The sequence below is a fragment of the Acomys minous genome (genome assembly GCF_964271855.1).
Source record: "Acomys minous genome assembly, chromosome: 8".
NCBI lineage: Eukaryota > Metazoa > Chordata > Mammalia > Rodentia > Muridae > Acomys > Acomys minous.
This window is the reverse complement of record NC_140489.1, coordinates 103,467,440-103,488,409: the sequence shown is the minus strand read 5'-3', so window position 1 is coordinate 103,488,409 and position 20,970 is coordinate 103,467,440. Positions and strand designations below refer to the sequence as shown.

Genomic DNA, 20,970 nt, shown 5'->3' with positions numbered 1-20,970 from the left:
TGATAACATTAGGAGGCTGGATACTCTGGAAGGTAAACAGTTTGGCAAGGTCATAAGGGTACAGTCACTGTGATGGGACGAGTGGCCTTATAAGAAAATGAAGGCATATGGGCACGTCTCTCTGCCGTGCGAGGATATAGGCAGTAGGGGGTCTTTTGCCAGTTAGGAAGGGGACCAAGGCCAGACAGCAAATCTTTCTTTTTAACTGTGGTGCCTCACTGCAGCCCCAGCTGGCCTCAACTTATGATCGCCTTGCTTCAGTCTGAATGCCAGAGTATTACAGGCATGTGCCACACATCTAGCTTTTAGACCCCAAATTTTGATTCCTTGATACTAAACACCAAGTCTTGGGACTCTGATCTTTGACAATCTTGCCACTGTGATCATGAGGAAATAAATTTCTGCTAAATAATTAAGCTACCTTGTTCATGATATTTTTCCCTGGCAATATAAGCTGACTAAGACAGTGTATGAATATATATATGCATATATGCATATATATGCATATGTATATGCATTCACACACACATACACACACAAATAAGTAGCTTACATGTATCATGTATACACATGATAACACCCACATGCACTCGGCACATGTACAATGGATATATATATAAATAATATATATTTATATAAATACGTAGTATGTATGTGTCATGCTTTTGTGATTAATAGAATGTTTTTAAATATCAGGGGTAGTGGCACATGCCTATAATCCCAGTACTCTGAAAGACAGAGGCAGGCACTCTGTGAGTTCCAGGCCAGCCTGGTGTACCAAGTGAGTCCAGGACAGCAAAGGCTACAGAGAGAAACTCTGTCTTGAAAAAAACCAAACCAAACCAAAAAAAGTTTTTAAAGGTGTTATGAGAGCTGGCCATGACAGTTCACAGCTGCTGTATTTCAGCGCTTGGGAGGCAGACAGGAGAACGGAGGGATCAAGATCAGCCTGAGGTACATGGTGAGACCCTAACTCAAAAAAGAAAGAAAGCATTATGAATTTATAACTTCCTAATATAAAATATTTCTCTCATTTCTAGGAGTCTGTGAAACATTTTAAAAATTATCTTTCGCACAGTGCATTCTTTGTAGTGTATAATCATTTGGGTTTTGAAAAATAGAGAATTGTATATCTACCACAATTGTGACACAGAACAACTGTATCACTCAAAATGCTCTGTCTCTTTGTAGTTAAGCTCTCCTACCCTCACACTTAGAAAGGACTGGAAGACCCGCTCACAGCACTCATAATTCTAAGTCACCATTTTATACATTGCTTTCTACTCTTAGCATGTATTTGACACAAAAGATTAAAGGGGATGAGTCACTGAAGCACTAAGACAGGAGCAACTAAAGGCTTGGTGGAGTCCAGACGAAGACGGCATGAAGAAAAGCATGCTCACATCTGGTGATGGGCTGGATATTCGCGGGGGTGGAGGCCATGTCAGAGAGATGCAGGCAAAAGCACCGAGCTGGACGTGCTGATGGGAGGAAAAACAATGCGCTGTGTTTTGACCTGAGAGAGAGATGAGATCAGGTTTCTGCTTTTAAGGGACTACTCTCTGTAGAGTAGCAAGCAGCCTGAAAATGCCAGGAGGCCAGTCCCCACTCTAAGGAGAGGACAGTGACTTTCAATTATAGTTTAATCCAAAGGCGCAAGAAATGGAGAGCAGGAAAGTCTGAATAGCCATATGACTAGGGCAACTCGAGTGTCATTCAGCATATGCACAAGGCCAGTCATCCAGGCCATGGGGGAGACTGAGGCACACACCACACATAACACATATAATAGTGAGATAGCAACTAGGCGACCTAGAGCCCTCCTGCTAAAAGCCCCTAATCCTGCTGGAAAAAAATCTTTCAAAGCAGTATATAGTCCTATCCCTTCGAGGGAAGGGCAGTGCTTCGGAGTCCCTACCCCTGCTCTGGTTCAGGCATCTGAACGCATGGTTCTCAGAGGGCTGCAGTTAGGATGGACACTGAGACATCTCAGACACGATGATACAGCATGTCCTAGCCTGACATGTTCAGCAGAGAGGCACAAAGGGTGCAGAAGGGAAAGGGACAGGGATGGAGCTCTGCTTTAGGAAGCTTAGTGTGGCAAAAAGTGAGCTCCAGGGAAGGCTGAAGAGAGGGTAAGAAGACCGTGAAGAGACAGCAAGGAAGCAAAGTCAACTAGCAGTTAGTTGTGTAGATGGAAAACAACTATGAGGAGGAGGTTGAAAATGGCTGAGATCACTAGGAGAATACTAAACCATTAATAAAAGCAAACGTAGGAGAGCAGACCCAGGGAGTGGGAGGGGGTGGGCAGGGTTACATGGCAATTTTCCCTTAAAACAATCTACCTTGTTAAGTTTTTATTCATACATCGTTTTCTATTTTATTAGCATATGTTAATTGTGTAATATAATGGGTTTTGTTGTGACACTTCCATACATGTATATAATATACTTTGATCATATTCACCTTCCCAGAGTTTGCATGTTAATGAGGTACACGAAATGGCTACAGGAGAGCCTGATACTTTCAAAACTATATTTAAACCTTGGGTTTGTATTCATTTCTCTAGAGTAAAGGCCGCGGTCCTCATCAGATCCTCTGTGGCAATCCATTCAACTGTGTATTCACTTAGTCTTCAGTGCTCTGCAGTCTGGGTGCAGACTTCTTTAATTTATACTGTTTACTAGGCATCCTACTTCTCCCGACTCAAGGTTGGCATCCTCCACCAGTTCTGGAACATTTCAGAACATTTCTTCTTCCACATTCTGACTTCTCTGGTTCTACCTATAAAACTGCCCAGGGTTTTGTTAACCATCACTCTATGTCTTAGACTTTCTGCTGAGTATTTTCCTACTTGTGAATAAATACAGATGAACAGCAAGTACATCAAATAGACATGACCAATGCTCACAGCTTTACAAGTAACAAATAGTGCTCAATTGAAAATCACAAATTTCACATCCTCCCTGCAAGAAAAACACAGGTCCATATCCTTGAGGTGCTTGGCAGAAAATGTGAGGCTTCCTCTTTTGGATAAAGATGTGGTGTGTATTCCAGCTTAGCTTAGGCTGGTCATTACACAGCAGAAAGGACATGGGTACTGAAGAGGTCAGGCACAGAAGTGTCTGAGGGCAGAGGAGATTTGAGCTATCACAGATGTGTACACATCTCATTCCTAAAGTCGTATTTTCTCCCTAAACAAAACCACTGAGCTAGCACTAACTTCCGGGCTGGGGAGGGGGAAACTGCACATAGAAAGTTGCCAAACATATGACAGTTAGGGGCTGACTGATCTCCCTCATCTAAGTCTGTTTGAAATGTTTCACAGCAAAGGCCGAGCTCTTGATGTTCTGGGAGGCACAGGCTAGACAACCGGCCAAACTCACTAATGAAAACTAGCTGAACTTTTCAGAATTCCATTCTAGTCATGAAGAACCCATCTGGCTCTGCTCCCAGGCCAGTAAAAGGAGCAACTTAAGCCCCTAGAGGATAAGACAGCTCCTTCCACCAAGAGCAGATACACATCTCCCTGGACAGACGGTGGTCTTAGCATACACTGGGCTGTGTATTTATCAAAGGAGAAACCCTCTCCAGGAGCACAATATTTATTATAGGATTATCTGAGTGACTCACGTAAACATGAACAAGGCTAAATTAAGTCATGTTTACTATGCTGTGCTAGTACTTAAACTCCAACCCCAAATTACCTCTGGTGACATGGGCCTCTTTTATTGAGACAATCGGCAAAAGATTATTTTTTTTTCAAAGACAAGATTTATATTTTCTTTTGCCAACCAATCAGTGCTTAGTCACTCATTTTCAAAGTTAGACATTTGAAAAGGCACTCAGGGTGGTCACACCCATGAGCCCAACACCTGGGAGGTGCAGGAAGTAGAGGATCAAGAGTTTAACATCATCTGTGGCTATAGTGAGTTCGAGGCTACCTAGGACACATAAGGCCAAGTCTCAAAAAAAGACATTTTGGAACATCTAAAATAATATGTTCCATCATGCCAGATATTAAAATCAGTGAAACATTTGAGTAAAACCACAATATAGTGAATTTTCTTATTGAATTAGATTTTTTATTCTATCTGATTTGTCTGGATGTAGTATTCTTGCCTCTAATTTCAAATAGCATTACTTTAATTTTCAGGTCCCTATGCCCTTTTCAAAAGCCTGAATTAAATTTCAATGTGCCCCAGCCTCTGGGTTATGTATAAGCCATCCCTATGTCCTAAAAGGCCATGTCTGTCACCAGCACAGTGGGCAAAAGGAGGCCAGGGAGGAGATGAGAAACTCTAAGTTCAAATTTCATGAGACCAAAACCACACGAGCCACATGCAGGGTTCAGATGAGACAGTGCTCCAATAAAATCCATCCTGCAGGGTCAGGCGAGACAGTGCTCCAATAAAGTCCATCCTCCCAGAAGCATGGCCAGGAAGCTAGCTACTGGCTACAAGATACAGGAACAAGAATGAGAAACAGTTATGGAGACCATATGCTTGCTGGGCACAGAGATAACCAACTTCTACCCTTCTGGAAGGCTATATTAGTGGGTAGTGGGGCTTGCCAAGAGAGCCAGGGACATGGGAGGAAAAGGTATGGTCCTAATAGAAGGTATGTGGTAGGTAGTAAAGAAAGTTCCATAGAGAAGATGGCCCATGAAGACCTAAAAAGATGGGTAGGCCATTTGTGGACCCTGCAGGGGAAGGGACCAAATGTAATGCTCTGGAACAAGGACTAGTCTGAGCAAAAGTAGAAAAAAAACACAAAGCCTGCTGAAGAAGATGTCAAAACATTTGGCTAAATGACAGGCTGTGTATGTAATGTCCAGATGACGGTGGGAAGGTGAGTAAAGCAGCCACACAGAATTGCCAGGCTGCTAACTGAACAGCTAGAGGACTGTTTGAGCACGGATAGTGTGTGAGTGGAACCTCAGCAGACAGTAGCAGTTCTGTGACAAATAGAAAAAAACTGAAAGCTAAAGCTGGGAGTTAACTAGAGTCAAAGAGGGAGAGAGCAGGAATCAAGAGTCATGGTACCAGAAGGACAGACCCACATGATGGCAGGCATGCCAACGAGCAAGAGGCACGGACGGTAGGGTGGGTTCTGCCATTAGGCCACTGCTGGTTCATGAAGGAGAGAGGGTGCCAGGTGCCTGTGACATGCAGCACCTGGGCTCCCAAGAGAAGCAGAGGAACATGAAGTGAATCAGGAAGGAATGCCACCATGCTCAGTGTTAGACACTTGAATTTGAGGTGACAATGGAATACAAACATGGATGTCCATCAAATGGCTAGAAAGTAGTTTTTAAGCTAGGGGAAAAATTAATATTAGAAATAAAAACCACTGAGTCATCTACAAAGAAGGCCATGACAATGACCTGGGGGCTGGGGGAGACTGGAGAGAGGGCTCTGCAGTTAAGAGCACTTGATGCTCTTGCAGAGGACCTGCATTTGGTTCCCAGCACTCACATGGTGGCTCACAGCCATCTGTAACTCCAATTCCAGAAGATCTGACCTCCTCTGGCATCCAAAGGCACTGCACACATATGGTGCACAGACATACAATCAGACAAAACACCAATACACATAAAATAAACAAAACTCTCAAAAAGTTAAAAAGGAAGAAAATTATCTAGGGGGCTGGTGAGACAGCTTAGCCCATAGAGGCACTTGCCCACAGGTCTGATACCCCAGAGTTTGATTCTCAGACCCTGTAAGGTGCAGGAGACAACGTACTCCCTAGAGTTGTCCTCTGACTTCCACATGTGTGTGCTGTGGCATGCACACACCTGAACTAACACACACATAAGAACACTCCAAGGAAAAACAAGAAGTTTAGTTGGTCAAGTGATACAAGCATGGGAACACAACTCAGTACCATTTAATGAGCTGAAAAATGAAACAGTCAGTGAAGGAGACCAGGAAGGGTCTAAGAAGGCCAGGTAACAGGGCAGGGAAAGCTCTCTGTGGAACACATGCCAGGAACACCATTATGAGCATCATATGGTAAAGTGAATAGCAACTTGACCATCTGAAAGTACTAAACATATATTTGTCACTATGTTGCTTATTTAATTTCTAGAGAAGCCACATGGCATTAGAAAAGCTAGGCCTTCAGGAACATTCCTGAGTTGCCTTTATCAGGCTAGACGGGAATGCAACCCCCTCTGAGCCTTTACAGGATTATTAAGTTTTCCAAATTATTTCTACAACTCGAAAACACTGGGCATTGACTTCGAGGCCCTTTCCCATTGTCTCACTGGAGTAGGTACAATGAACACAGAGCTGCGCTGCCTTTTCAGAAGAAGCAATGGAGCTCAAAAATCACTTGAGCCATGCTCGTCACCCAGAGACTGGGGAACAGAGGGCTCTGGTGCCAAGTCTCTCTGCGTCTTCTTCACAAACCACAAGTTGCAACTTGCGGTTGTTTTTATGCCTCTTACTGTACTCTAAGCAAACTAGGGCACAGGGCCACATCACATTTATCTTGACAGCCTCTGGCACACTAGCAAAGGGCCCCGCACTTGGTCAGTTCCTGCAGGGTTGCTCCTGCCGAAGAATGACCACATGCCTGTGAGCCACACAGGCCACACTCTGGGTGGACGTTTATGAGCTGGTAAGCTCTGCGTACTTATTTCCAAGGCGGACTGTAACTTAACAACAAAAAGTTCTAAAAACAAATTCTGTACTTGTGAAAGATGCCACCTGGGCTGCCTCAGGGGCTGAAGTCCTCTTTTTATGCATTGAGTGGGAACAGCGCTGGGAGTGACAAGGCTGGTTTTCTTCAAACCACTCCTATACCCTGGCTGGAGCCAAGAAAAGGGCCCACACCTTTCAGAGACGAGCACTGGGCTGTCCCGGATGCCCATTTCACCTTTCGTCTCACTGCAGGAACTGCCAACAGTCTAGGGCCGAAGGGATGGTACGGCATGCTTAGTGCCAGCTCTGATGGTGTAATCTTAACATTTGCAGCTTTCTGCCAGGAAAAAGCAAGGCAACTGGTTCAGGAACAATTTTTCCCTTTTCTAATATGCAATCAAAACCTAATATTTTGCATTTCTGACCACTAGCTAATCCGCTTCCTCGCTGTCCTTGCCCTCGTCCTTCTCTTTTGCATAACTCACACTGGCTTCGGTCTTTCAACGAGCTAAGTCAAAGGGCTGGTTTTGATTCCTTGGGAAGCAAATGTATAGTACATGAAATCTGTTTATTTCACAAATGTCCCTCATGCATGAAGAACACAACGTTCTTCTCAGAAGTGTTTATTCTGCAATCTATATACATGCACAGTGGGAGGCTTGAAGACAATAGGCATCTCAGCACCACGAGGGCATGCAAGCCATGTGTGACAGGCTGTCAAAGGCACCAGGCAACTATTCCTGGGTCCTGGAAAAACAGACTTGAGAGCGTCATAAAGCCATAATGTGCTTGGGGGGGTTCTGACCAATGGATCTAACAGATGTTCCTTTTCATTGGCCTTGTCTAACTTGGGGACATTTGGTACTCCTGTCGTTAGAACCTGTGAGTACAACAAATTGATCCCTTTTCCTTCATGTGATGACAACACCGTCAGCAGTATTTTTCTCTTTCTATTTCTGGGACTAGTTAATATCCTTGCCTACTGCACAGACAAGCTGGGGCAGATGGTAATAGCCAGACAGGCCTGGAATTTCCTCTGCCCATGCACTGGGAGGTGGAGAAGCAAGACTTCTTTTGACCACTTTGAAATACTGTGTAACAGGCTCATGGTCTCCGGGAGCTTCTGCCTGCGTGACATCCTGCATGGTGCTTGGGACTTCTCAGAAAGCATCAGAGCAGAAACTGAAAGGATCAGACCCTCAGCTAAGGCAGCCACCAGGCAAGTCTAGTGGGGGATGCGTTCTCCATGAATCCACAAAGTACTCTACATGTCTGAATCAACAGGTGATACCTGGATAGCTAAGAGTTGGCTGCACAGCACAAACCGTAGGTGACAAATGAAAGCTTAGCACAATGTCCTAGATAATACTAGTCCCCTCCACTCACTTCTCAAAGATTAATCCCTTGGCCATCTGCTTCCTGAAATGGCATTCCTCCTCTTCTATGCTTTGAACTCTGCAAGACTTAGCTAAAGACACAACAGTCCCCTTTGCCCATCAGGGACATGCTCCAGGACGGTCTGTAGATGCCTGAAGCCACAGAGAGTGCTGAACTGCACTGGGTATGTCTACATTTTGAGATATATATATATATATTTAACTATTACAAATTTTAATTTGTAAGTATGAAGTATGGCGTTAACAATAGCCAAAACAAAACAGAGCAATAGCAACTTCTGTAGTTTAAAATAGAAGAGATAACTAGCATGGGTTTTTCCTCCACAATTTCATGAAAACAAGATTTGCTTTCTGTAGAACTAAGCAGGTCCAACATTTGGCTTTTTCCTCCTTTTTTTTTTTTTTTTTTTTAATTAAGCTGGAAACTTGGTGTTCTTCTCTTCTCTTTACTTTTGAGACAGAGTCTCCCTGTGTACTCCTGAATGGCCTCAAACTGACAGGGATCCTCTTCCTGCCTCTGCCTCCCAAGTGCTGACATTTAAACTCATGTGCCACTGTGTCCAGCCCATGAGTTGAAGACTCTCACCTTCCCACTTTAAGTGAAATCACTTTAAGCAAGTCAGGGCATCTTGTTGGCATGTCTGAACTACCAGCATCACCACTTGTACACTTTGGGCCATCATTAAGTAAAACAGGGTTTCCTGAAAACATCCGCTGTGGTGCCATGACAGCCAATTTGACAGTCAAGGTATCTTCTAATGACTAACAGGTAGGGGGCATATGCAGCGTGGCAAAGCTGAGCAAACAGGTGACTCCTATCCGAGGTAGGATGGAGCAGGACCACATAGGATTCCATAAGGCTTCTCAGGATGGCACAAATTAAAGGCAATGAATTGTTTATTTCTAAACTTTCCTGTTTAATATTTTCAAACTTCAGTGGACTGTAGGCAAATGAGATCTCCAGAACTTGAACCCCAGAGAAGGAATTAGGGAACTGTTGGAATCAATTTAGCAAATGCATAAGCCCCGACAAAGCTTACCACCCCCATCTTAACCCTTCGCTAAAGTCTTATTTTGAAAAGCTCCACTTGAAGAGAGAGTATTGTCTGCTTGTTTACTTTTGCATTAGAAATATAGTTACATCAGATGAATTTGTATTAACCAAGAAACATTTTAAAGCTTTTACTATAGCCATTCTAAATTGGGGGTTAGAATTACATATTAACTTATAAAACTGTCGAAATTAAGCCGCTGTTGTGCAAGGCACTGTGGGAATGGTACATAGACATATTCATCACTCTGAGGAGCGTGCAGCTCAGCAAAGGATTAGAGAAATGTGCATTACACGGAAGTAGATGGTAAGATGGAAACAAATTTCGTGTGATGGGAAGGGTAGATTGTGCTCAGAGGCAGCGTCGGTAGGGCACTGGAACAAAGCCATAGGACATGTGCATTCCACCAGGACAGGGAGAATACTACAAAGGACACCATGTACAGAAGGATCAGCTTTAACCAGCAAAGGCACAGTAGGAAGAAGTTGATGAACTGAGAACACTGCAGCTGAAAAGACAGACTAAGTGAGGGGAACAAGAGAAAAGTGGTAGGAAAGACATGCTATAGCCAGTCCTCCATTTAAGGAGGGCACACTGAGAGCTGGAGTTTTGTTTGGGTTTTGCTTTTTTCGACACAGGGTTTCTCTGCGGAGCCCTGGCTGTCCTGGAACTCATTCGGTAGACACGGGCTGTCCTCGAACTAACAGATCATTTAGAAATAGGAAAAGTGACTTAAAATATACCTTTCCTTAATCAACTGTCTTGACGCATGTTAGGTGTTTAGAATAAGGATTTTATTTAACAAGCTTTCTTGCAAGTAGGCACCATCACTTCAAAGAAATAACCTGGCTTCAGTTCAGGAGAACAAAGACGCCTTTCTCGTTAGGCTTGGTGGCACAGGTCTGCAATCCTAGCAGCTCAGGAGGCTGACGTGGGAGGATTTCCAAGTTTGGGGCCAGCTTGGGCTACATAATGAGTGTAAGACCAGCCTGGGGAATGTAGTGAGATACGATTTCTAACTAAAAGGAAACAGCCCAGAGGCAGAACTTACCTTGACTACGTGAGGCCCAACCAGTTACTTTACAACAACATTCCTCCCAGAGGGCAACTGCTTGTCTATAGTTAACTAACATACTCATTTCTCAGACATCTTGAGATGTTTTCCTTTAACTTTCTCATCACTGAAACATCTGAATTTAACGCATTAAGTTCCTACTGAGTGTCTGGAACTAGTGTGCATCCGTGTGATACCCATCCTTTCTACCTCTGCTCTGACTCTCTCCTGTGGACTACCCACTCATTCTTTCATTTGCCATGGACTCTAGTAGCAACACTGACAGCACTTAACAGCTATCATCTGGTGAGGGTTGCACCGGTGCCTGGCCCTACACCGGATGCTCTATGAACAGTAGTAAATATAACTCTAAGAATAACATTACTAAATGCGCACCAGAGGGGTTAACACTTCACTGGTTGCTAAGGACCAGAATCTGGGTATATGCTGCTCTCCTCCCTGCAGAACCTCTTCATGTTAGACTGCATCGCTGCCTCCAGATGATGGCCTCTAATTAGCATGGGCCAGTATTTTAAGTTAAAGATTCATATGCTGGGCAGGGCAAAATACAGTACTTGTTACTGTAAAACCCCCCTCCAGTTGTTATCAAAGACATATAAATAAATGAGAGAATGCCTGCACACAACTGATTTCTACAATCTCCCACATTTGGGTACGAGCAGCTGCATCGTATCAATTTGTAAGATGGGGCGTCCATGACTCATAACTTAGAGCAACTGAGGTCAGAGAGCATGAAAATGGCTCGGCATATTCATGTCGGATGGCAACCACATCTATGCTCAGACGGAAATCTGCCAACCCTGACTAAATGCCTTACAGAGAACGTTAGTAATGCATTGCAGTCAAAACCTGTAAAAAGTTCTCTGTTGATGAAAAATGTGTCCTGTCAGAAGTTCCCAACCAAATCTGCTTATAATCCATTTCCAATGAACCTCAGCTTCCTTTGAAGTAGAATCCGCTACTAAAGCATTTAGCCAACAGTGAGCACACTGGGAAGCGAGTCTTTTCAGACTCATTACTAAAGAGAAAGCTAGTTGGTTGGAACACAAGTATGGCAGCAAACTGTTTTCACTATGTGACTGGACATTGCATAAAACCATAGAGAGCTATTTAAACAAAGAAAGAACTCAAACAACATCATTTTAAACTATCTACTTTTAATATTACCATTATTGGTTTCTGATTAACTTTTTGCTTAATATCTTAAAGAAACTGGTTACATTTTCACAAATAAGTGACAGTTTCAAATATCTAAGTTAGGGTAGACATTATTCAACAGTCCTCTTCAGGCTACAGCTGCTGATTTATAATAAACCCTGAGGATACCCTGAGAGAGTAACAATTTGGATTTGGTATACCTATAGTTCTTTCAAGAATTCAAAGGCACAAAATAGAGACCATAAATTGCATGACTACAATTCACTGAAAGATGACACTTGTAAATACTATCCACATGTACTGTGCCATCAAAACTTTCACCCCAGCGCTAGATGGCTTAGCAGTTAAGAGCGCTGGCCACTCTTGCAGAAGACCTGGATCATATCTCAGTACCTGCACGGCCCAGTTTACAACTCCCGGTAACTCCAGTTCCAGGGGATCTAATGCCCTGGTTAGACTCTCTTGGTACACACATGCAATTGGTGTACTTGCATTCATGTACACATACACACACATACCTTTTTTAAAAACCCTCAATAAAGAAATTTCTAAGAGAAGAAAACTAAAACAATTTTAAAAGCTCACACTTTATAAAAGAAAAGACAAATGGATTACTAGGTTGAAGCATCTGTCTCAATAGCAATGGTACTGACACTTACTGCTCAATTCGGGGTGACAAGTACAACTTGGGGTACACCTGGGTGGCTTCAGTATCCTCAAAACTGACAGAAAGGAGGGCCACATCTTCTCCAGGGTCTTCATTTACATCCTTAGAAAGGAAGGGAAAAACACAACATGAGCACCTGTTCTCGGAACACTTTGGGTTTTTTGAGATGAGGTTTCATTATGCCGCTCAGGTTTGCCTCAAATTCAAGATCTTCCTACCTCAGCCTCCTGAATGCCAGGGTGACAGGCATGCCCCATCATGCCCTGCTTACTGCAGAATCTTATCAGGATGGGCTCCCACAGCCTGCTGGCACGAGGCCATGGTTGTGAGTCGTCTTCATCCAAACCAATGGCTCAGCATACCACTGCCTCCCTCCTCAAGGGTGGTGCCTCCGAACTTCTTGACCAAAGCCTACCATAGTAAAGCACACAGCCCTCAGCTACTTCACTTGCTCCCACATCCCCCGTGAGGCAGGGGAGTGAACCTGATGGTAACAAATTAGACAGAGGCATAGTAAACACATTCCAGGAAGCACTGCTACAGACATAATTTATACCCAAGCAAAATGTTAAAATATGGGCCAAATAATCTCATTATACCAAGCTTTATAGTGTGTTATGAGTTATTTAAATAGAAAAAAAAAACCATGAGCTATATTCCCATGAAGTATAAAGTATGCCACTATATAAACAAAAGACTGGGTGGGGTAGGTGCACACCTACTTAACAAAGTGATTATAGATGGTTTACCTCGGAACTGTAACACACACCTGTCATATATGTCCAGTTATGAGATTATTTTAAAGCCAACTCCCTATTAATCTAAGAATGATAATTACTGATCAATCTACCAGGGGACACCTTGAGGTTAATGGAAAACTGAATAAGTATTAAATATCAGACTCACAGCTGAAATCAAGAACTAATTCAAGGAAGTGGTGACTATGCATGGATGAAGTGCACTGCATCAAAACTGGGAACTTTTAATTACATGCATGTGCTTTATGATTATTGCCAAGTACTAAGTTGTCTGCCAGGGTTCTGAATAAAATGCTGAATCAGAGTAACTCTAAGGCATATTGACTGTAATCTCTCCACACCACATTTCAGTAACCCCTAATAACCTGGCTGTGGCTCCAAGTCAAATACAAAAACCTAAAACACCCGAACTAGATTATCATTCTCCTCATGGGAACTGACCTGTATTTCTGACTCAGTTCACAGGTCCTAGGGGATGGGGTGGGGACTCAGGCAAAAAAGGAAGGGGTCCCAGCCTAGGCTTGAACTGTGTTTGAGCACTGAGGGCCTCCGGCAGGGCCCTTCATCGGTCCAAACCCCATTCCCTTTCCTGCATCTTGGGAGCTGGTCAACGCACAACGCTCAGCTTGAACAGCTTCAGTATCCGTGCCCGCTTTCTTATTGTGCCGATAAAATGCACACGTGTGACATGTATGCACAGGGACAAAGATCATCAAGGCTCTCCCATCTTTTAAGAATAAAAATTAAGAAGCACCAAGAAGTGAGGGTTAGGTAGGAACACACAGCTGCCACTTGCTGCAGCCATCTCCATGGCCAAGCCTTCCAGTGCTTTGGCCTTGGCCCCATGTCCTCCATCTACCTGCTACAGAATTTGCTCGCTGGCCTGGTGCACAACGAACACGTGGAAGTGTCTTGAGCATGCGTGGCCGAGACAGGCAAGGGGCTACGTGGAGAAACACATCAAGCACGGAAAGCTGGGAAACACCAATGAACAACTCACACTCACATGATCGCAGGCCCCTGGGGCACTTGCAGTGTGTGAGAACTACAGCTGCAAAATGGACTGCCTTAACGGGCCCAGACCTCTCTGCCTCGCCAAATGGCCCGCTCTTGGTAAGTACAGACGAAAGAGGAGAAGGGTAAATGTGCTGGACTCGATGAAGTAGGCTCATGGTAACTAACTGAGAGAGTAATTTTGACCAAAGGAAAAAGTTTCTGAACAGGCAATAATTGAAATTTAATTCAAAGCCAAATGCAAAGTGCATCCAAGGTGTTTCGAGCAGAGCTAGACCACCAGGCATCCTGCAACCTCGTGATGTCTTGGTCCTAACGTGCAGTGTGCGCACCTTGTACTATATATGCCATCACAACATACATACCAAGAAACTGAAGCACTTAGGCTCAGACTTGAGACACCGTTATGTTATGAACTGTGGTGGTTTTATACAAACACAATGATCAAATTATAGAAAGCAAAGACTGTTTTTCTTCAACAGTCCCAGTAAGTAACAAATCAGTGTGTTTTAAGATTATACTGTGTTAGAATCTTTGATTTTAAGAACTGTTGTTTGAATTGCTGACTTGAGTTTCATTTGAAAAAAAAAAACCCACCTCAATGAATTCTGGTTTGGAATGAGGACAGAATTTTCAATGATCTCTAAATTGGTCCTAAATTCAGACCATGCTTCTGCCACTTTGTATCTAGTATCATATACAAGGAAGTGCCCTCAAAATTGAAGGTGATAGAATTAGAATGTCCATCAACTCCAATATCCCAGACTTAATTCTTTATGTAAAGATAGACAAGTGTACCACCTCGCCATTATGCAAATTTTGCTTTTGCTTTTGGTAAAATTATGTGTTTAACAAAAACTTTCTTTGAAATATATTTCCTTATAACATCAACAAATGTTTGATATAGATCAAAAGGGCCTAAGAATGGAAAGAGTTTTAAAAAGCCCTGTCTCAGCTGGGCAGTGGTAGCTCATGCCTTTAGACCCAGCACTCGGGAGGCAGAGGCAGGCGGATCTCTGTGAGTTTGAGGCCAGCCTGATCTTCAGAGCTAATTCGAGGACAGCTAAGGCTACACAGAGAAGCACTGTCCATTGCAGTAACTGCAGTAGCTTACGGCTCTGTTGGTTCACTGTAACTCCTCCCAGGCAGGACCCCTTCTTAACACAGCCAGAGCTTGTCTGCCTTCATCTTATTTGCTCTCTAGCAGCTCTTGGCCACATGGTCACTTGCCTCCAACTACTCTTTTCTTTCTTCCTTTCTTCATTAATTATAAAAATTACTGTTCTGGTTTTCTGTCTCAGGCTTCTGGCCCCTCCATTTCCATCTCTTTCTTTTTAATATCTTAAGTTGTTTCTTTTCCTTTGCTTATTTGGTTTTACATTATAAAAAAATTAGTCATTTTTAAAAACAAGCCCAACTATATAGAAATTCATTTTAAAATTAGTTCTTCCTCTCCCATCTTAACACTTATTTTTCAAAATAATCAATACTAACAGCTTTCCCTGTACTCATAAGCATATGCATGCATACACACAGCCCCACACACCTCTTCAGTCTTCTGCTTTGCTTTCTCTAATGGGATGATATTATACACGTCATTCTGCTCATGGCGTTTTCAGTAGCCACACACCTCACCCCATCACGCACGGATGTAACTTTCATTTCACCATTTCCCTAGCAACAGGCCTTCATGCTGCTTGCAACTCTTAGCCACTACACAACACTTTGATAAGCGTATATGTCTTTAGTAGTGAGATACTTATTTCTTAATAAGTATCCAAAACTAAGCTTACAGGTCATGAATACCTGATATTTCACTGGAATGTAGTAGATATTTTAAACTGAATAATTTGCAGAAATGAAGATTTGGGCCAAAATATATCCCCAACGGTGTGAAAGGGCCTGTTTTCCTCCCTTCTGAGTAACATGTAGCACTGTTAGCAGCCTATCCGTCTTCTGACTTCATATTGGCAGCTTGAGCCCTGGAGCCAGTGCTAAGTGAGGCAACTCCCTGCTTGCTTACTGGACATCCACATCTCTGCTCCCTAACTCACGGAACCCACTGCAGATGTGTCTTTACGGTGTTCGGACACTGTGCACTGGCTAATAACCTGCTCACCACCTCCTGCAACATGTGCAATGCTGTCTCCCATCCTAGTTTTGGGCGTTTATTTTGACGCTCCTCCAATGTCACAGAACATTTAGATATTTTTACAAGTGAAATAACTGAGGGAATATAACCGTTGCTGTAGTCTTTTCATTTAATGCTGTATTTTTCCATGTAGGTTTGTAGTTCCTCTGGAATATATTGTAGGTATCATGACATGAGGAAACATGACTTTCTGCTTGTTTGCTTACTCATACTGAGGAAGAAGGCAGGTGGGACAAAAGTGGTCTGTGGAAGGTGACAGCACAGTATTTGGCAAGACAAACCCTCAGTGTTTGCTGAATGTACAAGCTGATAAAGTAGTGAGTATGAATTCCTGCCTTTTATTTGATTTTGATGATAACTTTGGAACCTGCTTTTATGCAGTCGCTGTCAGCAGTGAAGGCTGGAAACTAAGTGCTGCCCCTTGCTCCTCAGGCCCTAACAACCGCATTTTATAGGAACTAATGGTGTTCATAGCAAAGCTCAGGCTGAGAGTCTAAACTTACTTATGTCTTCTTGTTCTTTTACAGAAGATAAAATATTCTTTTATGTAAAATGAGGGATGAAACTTAGAAAAAATACTTAGGGTTTCAAATAACAGAAACCACCTTAATTATATGATTCTAACCCGTATAGATTACCCAACATTAAAAAAAAATGCCATTCACACAGCCTCGCTCTGTGATCCAAGTGTAGGAGGGGCATCATATTTAGATTGGCTGACATCAGCAACGTAACAGTAAAGAAGCCACACTGACTTTTAATATCATCCCCAGAGTTCTGTTGTGAGAGGTCAAGGCTGGAAGCTGTGATAACAAATCACAAACGCAGCAAAAACACAACCAAAGCAACCAGGAGCTACTGAGATCCTTTATAAGTGGCAGCTTCATTCCATATGGCTATGGAAAATTTCTACTTATTTCTCTTGCCACCCTTTAAGATTTCCTTTTCACTATCATTCAAATAAAGAACACAAATGCCTGAAGATGGTGCTTCACCAGAACGACTGATTTACATGGTCAACAACCCTGAGGTCTGACAGTCTGGAGAAAAAGCACACGAGACACTGGTCTGGCTATTTCTAAATTATCTTCTGACTTACTGCAAAATGTTTTACTACTCTTGGTGAGACACTTGGGTTTTCCTTGAGTTGGTTTTTGACTCCTAATGGATAGCCAGGCTTAGTTTGGGGTGCTTAAATAAGCCCAAAGAGTTCCAAAAATATAAATCCACACAGCGCTGCTTCCAGTTTCTGCAGCTCTAACAGGCTTGTGCATGCACTCCCTCCCATCTGGGAAGTTAGAAAAGAGGCTCTTGTACCATGGTTCTCGGAAGCTAGCATTACACATGATTATTGTAACCACTAATGGCGGCATTTGGACAACAGAGGATGGTTAAAACATAGTAAGGGACATTTTAAAAAGCACAAGTATACATTTTCAAGGCTTTCGATCTGAGCCATTTGAAACTGCCACAGGCTAAAATGGGAGGAAAAGATGCCAAATCTGCTAAAACTACAGAATGTTGCCTTCTTGCTCCAGAAAACTGTGTCAGGCACCTACATGAATATGGTAAAGTAATAATAGCTGTGATATTCTGCTGAGACCCAACAATGATTCTGGCTCAGACTTTCACTATAATAGAAAGAAGTTCCTGATATTTATGAGGAATAATCACAAAAGGTGAGTTCTTGAGAGTCTAAAAGCTTTTGCATTCCTGTTATGGAACACAACACATACACAACGAATTGATTGAAAAGCAGAAACAATGCAGGGATAACAGAGAAAATAAATGAAAGAAATTAACCACTGCACTTGCTTTTTCAATCTGAAAATTCTGAGTTTCAAGTTCCATATTTAAAACTAAACAAAGTACCGTTCACTAGCAAGATCTTCAGTGTTCATCTCTTGAGCATCTTAAACTATAATCACTTACATTCTATTAAAGAAAACTCAAATTTGAAAAATGGTACCAGTTAAGGCTACATCTAATATGAGTCAACATTTCATTTTAGGTCATGATTCACTTACATGATTATTCTCAATTGAGGCTCTCAGCAAATATCAAAAGACTATAGAAAAAAATAACAATTAACCCTGGAAATGAAAGTAAATACAAGTATAATTTATTGTTATGTGGTACTCCTTTGATATGCTAATTGCTTGAAGACAGAAGCCATTAAACAAGTCCATATATGCTGGGAACATTCATGTCAATATAGGTACTAGCTACAATTACCTAATTGCTGACAGACATTAGCTGAACCAAAAGTGTTAGCAACTATGGATCACACAGGAGGACTGTAAAAATAAAAGGCCACAGGATTTCTCAGTTCAGAGGAGATCACAACAAATCTACACACATTCCTAGCAAAACCAGCCCGTGGGCACTAAGAGAGTTTTAAGAAGCTGTTAGTAAGTCAAAGATCTGGTTTGTTCCATCTGAGTCACATTTGAAGTGGTGCTGATCTAGGTGTCAGCCTGACCATGATTCCTAGGGAGACCATAAAGCGAGGCCTGAATATTGTTTATAAAAACTTTGAGTTTTTGACAAGCTATGGAAAAAAAACTGTTACAATATTTACTATAGATTCAGCACCCTCAGTTTATAAAATTTAGATTTTTCAAATCACTTTTTTTTCAGGTGGGAGAGAATAAGATTCTCTTATAAACAAATAAAATACATAGTATGTTATAAATGTTAGAGAAGGAGGTTAAAGCAACGCAAGGGGAAGAGGAAGAGAGAATGAAAGTTTAGGAATGGTGATCAATGGATGTCTTATGGAGAATTAGGGGTGACTCGTTACTTAGGACAGAGATTTAAATAAAAGGTCATCTGGACCTTCTCTCTCTCTCTCTCCTCTCTCTCTGTATGTACATGCATGTTACATGCACATATGCGTGAGGGTGTGTATTTCTGAGCACATATGGAGTTCAGAGAAGGACATGGGATGTACTATGATATCACCCTCCACCTTATTACTTGAGACAGGGTGTCTCACTGGACCAGGTGCTCAGCTGGTGGCCAGCAAGCCTTAGGGACTCTCCGCTCTTCCCTATCACCTAGCCTCCCCCTGTGCTGCTGTTACATGCGCAGGCACAGCTATACCCTGATATAAAGAGGCAATGGCGATTTGAACTCAGGTCCACAGCACATTTCTTTCTTTTCTTAGCTGGTACGATTTTAGTATCTTTAATTCTATCAATCTGTGGGGTTTTTTTTTTTTTTTGATCTATTAATATTGTTTTCGACTGTATTCTGATCCATGGCTTCCCTGGGTAGCTTGTACCATTTGCTTCATGAACCACCCATACTATATGAGGGTGCTTATATTCCAAAGAGATTGTGAACTCTGTGAGGGAGGACCAGGGAGAGATCTGTGTTAGTGAACGCTCACTACTGAACAGAACACCTGGCGGGAACAACTTAGGAGATGAAAGATGTGCTTGTGTTTATGTTTCAGAGATCTCAGGCTATAGTCACATGGCTCTGTGTTTCTGGTACACCATGGTGGGAGGCAGTTCATTTCATGGCGGGTGGGCAGAGCAGAGGGAGGGAGAGACACAGGCACAAGGGACCAGGCTTAGCCTTCAAAGACACATTTCCAGTAATCTATTTTCCTCTGCCAAACTCCATGTCCTACAGTTGCCAGAAGCTACCAAAGTAAGTGGGCAAGCAGGCATTTATGTATTGCAAGAACAGGCATTTATGTATTGCATGAACAGGCATTTATGTATTGCATGAACCCTTTGGGGGAATTTCATATGCAAACTATAACAAGATTTATATCTTCCATCTTGTCATGTCTAATAATAATTCACTCAGTGTCATTAGCCAATCGTCATTTTTATTAGTGCCTTAACAATCCTATAATGTAGGTCTTAACTATTCTCACTCGGAGATAAAACTGAGGCCCAAAGAGATTAAATGGTAAGCATGAATTTTCAGCCTAATTTTGAATTATGAATTCAGAACCTAGACTGATAAATTATGTCATAGCCCCTGCTCAACTATTGGGCACAAAGAAGATTCAGAAAAAGAACTTGGGCACGCATGGGAAGGAAGAGAGCTAAGAGTTACTGTGCAATTTGTTGCTTCCCACTTAGTGTCTAAGCCTGTATGCTCCACAAAAATCCTGAGCACCCCTTTCTTATTTCCTTGTTGGCCAGAGCAGGTGGCCCTGCCTGGAGCAGGCATTCGGTGGTTTTCAAATCAGGTAGAAATGTGAGTGCATCATGTGTCTGCTGCTGCTTATGTTTGGAAACTGGAGAGTAAGAAATTAAGTCATGACAATATAGACACTAAAGGCCATAGAAGGCACGCTGCCAATACAATTCATTCATTTGGCCTTTACACAGACTCCAGGATGGAGAACGGCCTCTCCAAGGATGCTGACAGGACCATGGAGTTCTAACAGCTCAGCATCAGCCTTCCTTCACTAGTGTGCAGGTGGGCACATTCTGCTCAGTGAAATACCAAGTGCTGACTGTCAGGTCAGAGAGTGAGAACCAATATCCCTGAAATAACCAACTCTTCAAGAATGACCTGTGGCTACCTGCCTGGGCCTTCCAGATGTGACACGGCGTTCATCACTTCTAAAGTCAAGGTCCAGTATGTGTTTAGGTTTTACAGAGTGTGAATCTTAACTATTTTCCTGAACAAAGGCCACTGCACAGCTTTCATTTATGCAGGAATCTGCTTGGGAAGTTGTACTTTCCCTGAATGTGTTGGTATCGCTGCTGTTTAGAAGTTAAACCAAAACACATGTTCAAATAAACTTGGGGGGTGGGGTCCTGCCTCTTTTAAAGTACTGATGTTAAAGGTTTTCTTGGCCAATTACTATCCCATCAGCAATTAAACACACCCTGAGAGGTACTCACTCTCTCTGGGCAGTCCAGATCTATTCTAACAGCTGTGCAGTGTACCTCTTTCTCCAAGAGGCTGGGTGAGAGTAGCCTTCATTACTCAGGTTCTTGCTGGCAGCAAAAGATGTTGCTTGCATCTGCCAGCTCCTCTCCTCATCAAAGCTTTGGAGAAAGCGTGCGGAACACAG

General features: G+C 42.6%; 1 protein-coding gene across 2 annotated transcripts in view; it reads right to left on the bottom strand.

Annotated features, from left to right (window-relative positions):
• Nucleotides 1-20,970, bottom strand: part of BABAM2 (BRISC and BRCA1 A complex member 2) — a 383,154-nt gene that overhangs the window by 161,324 nt on the left and 200,860 nt on the right. For both annotated transcript variants that reach the window (XM_084792766.1, XM_084792765.1), the window contains exon 7: nt 11,989-12,098. In XM_084792766.1, the coding sequence (XP_084648892.1) occupies nt 11,989-12,098 (110 nt within the window). The remainder of the gene's footprint in view (nt 1-11,988; nt 12,099-20,970) is intronic.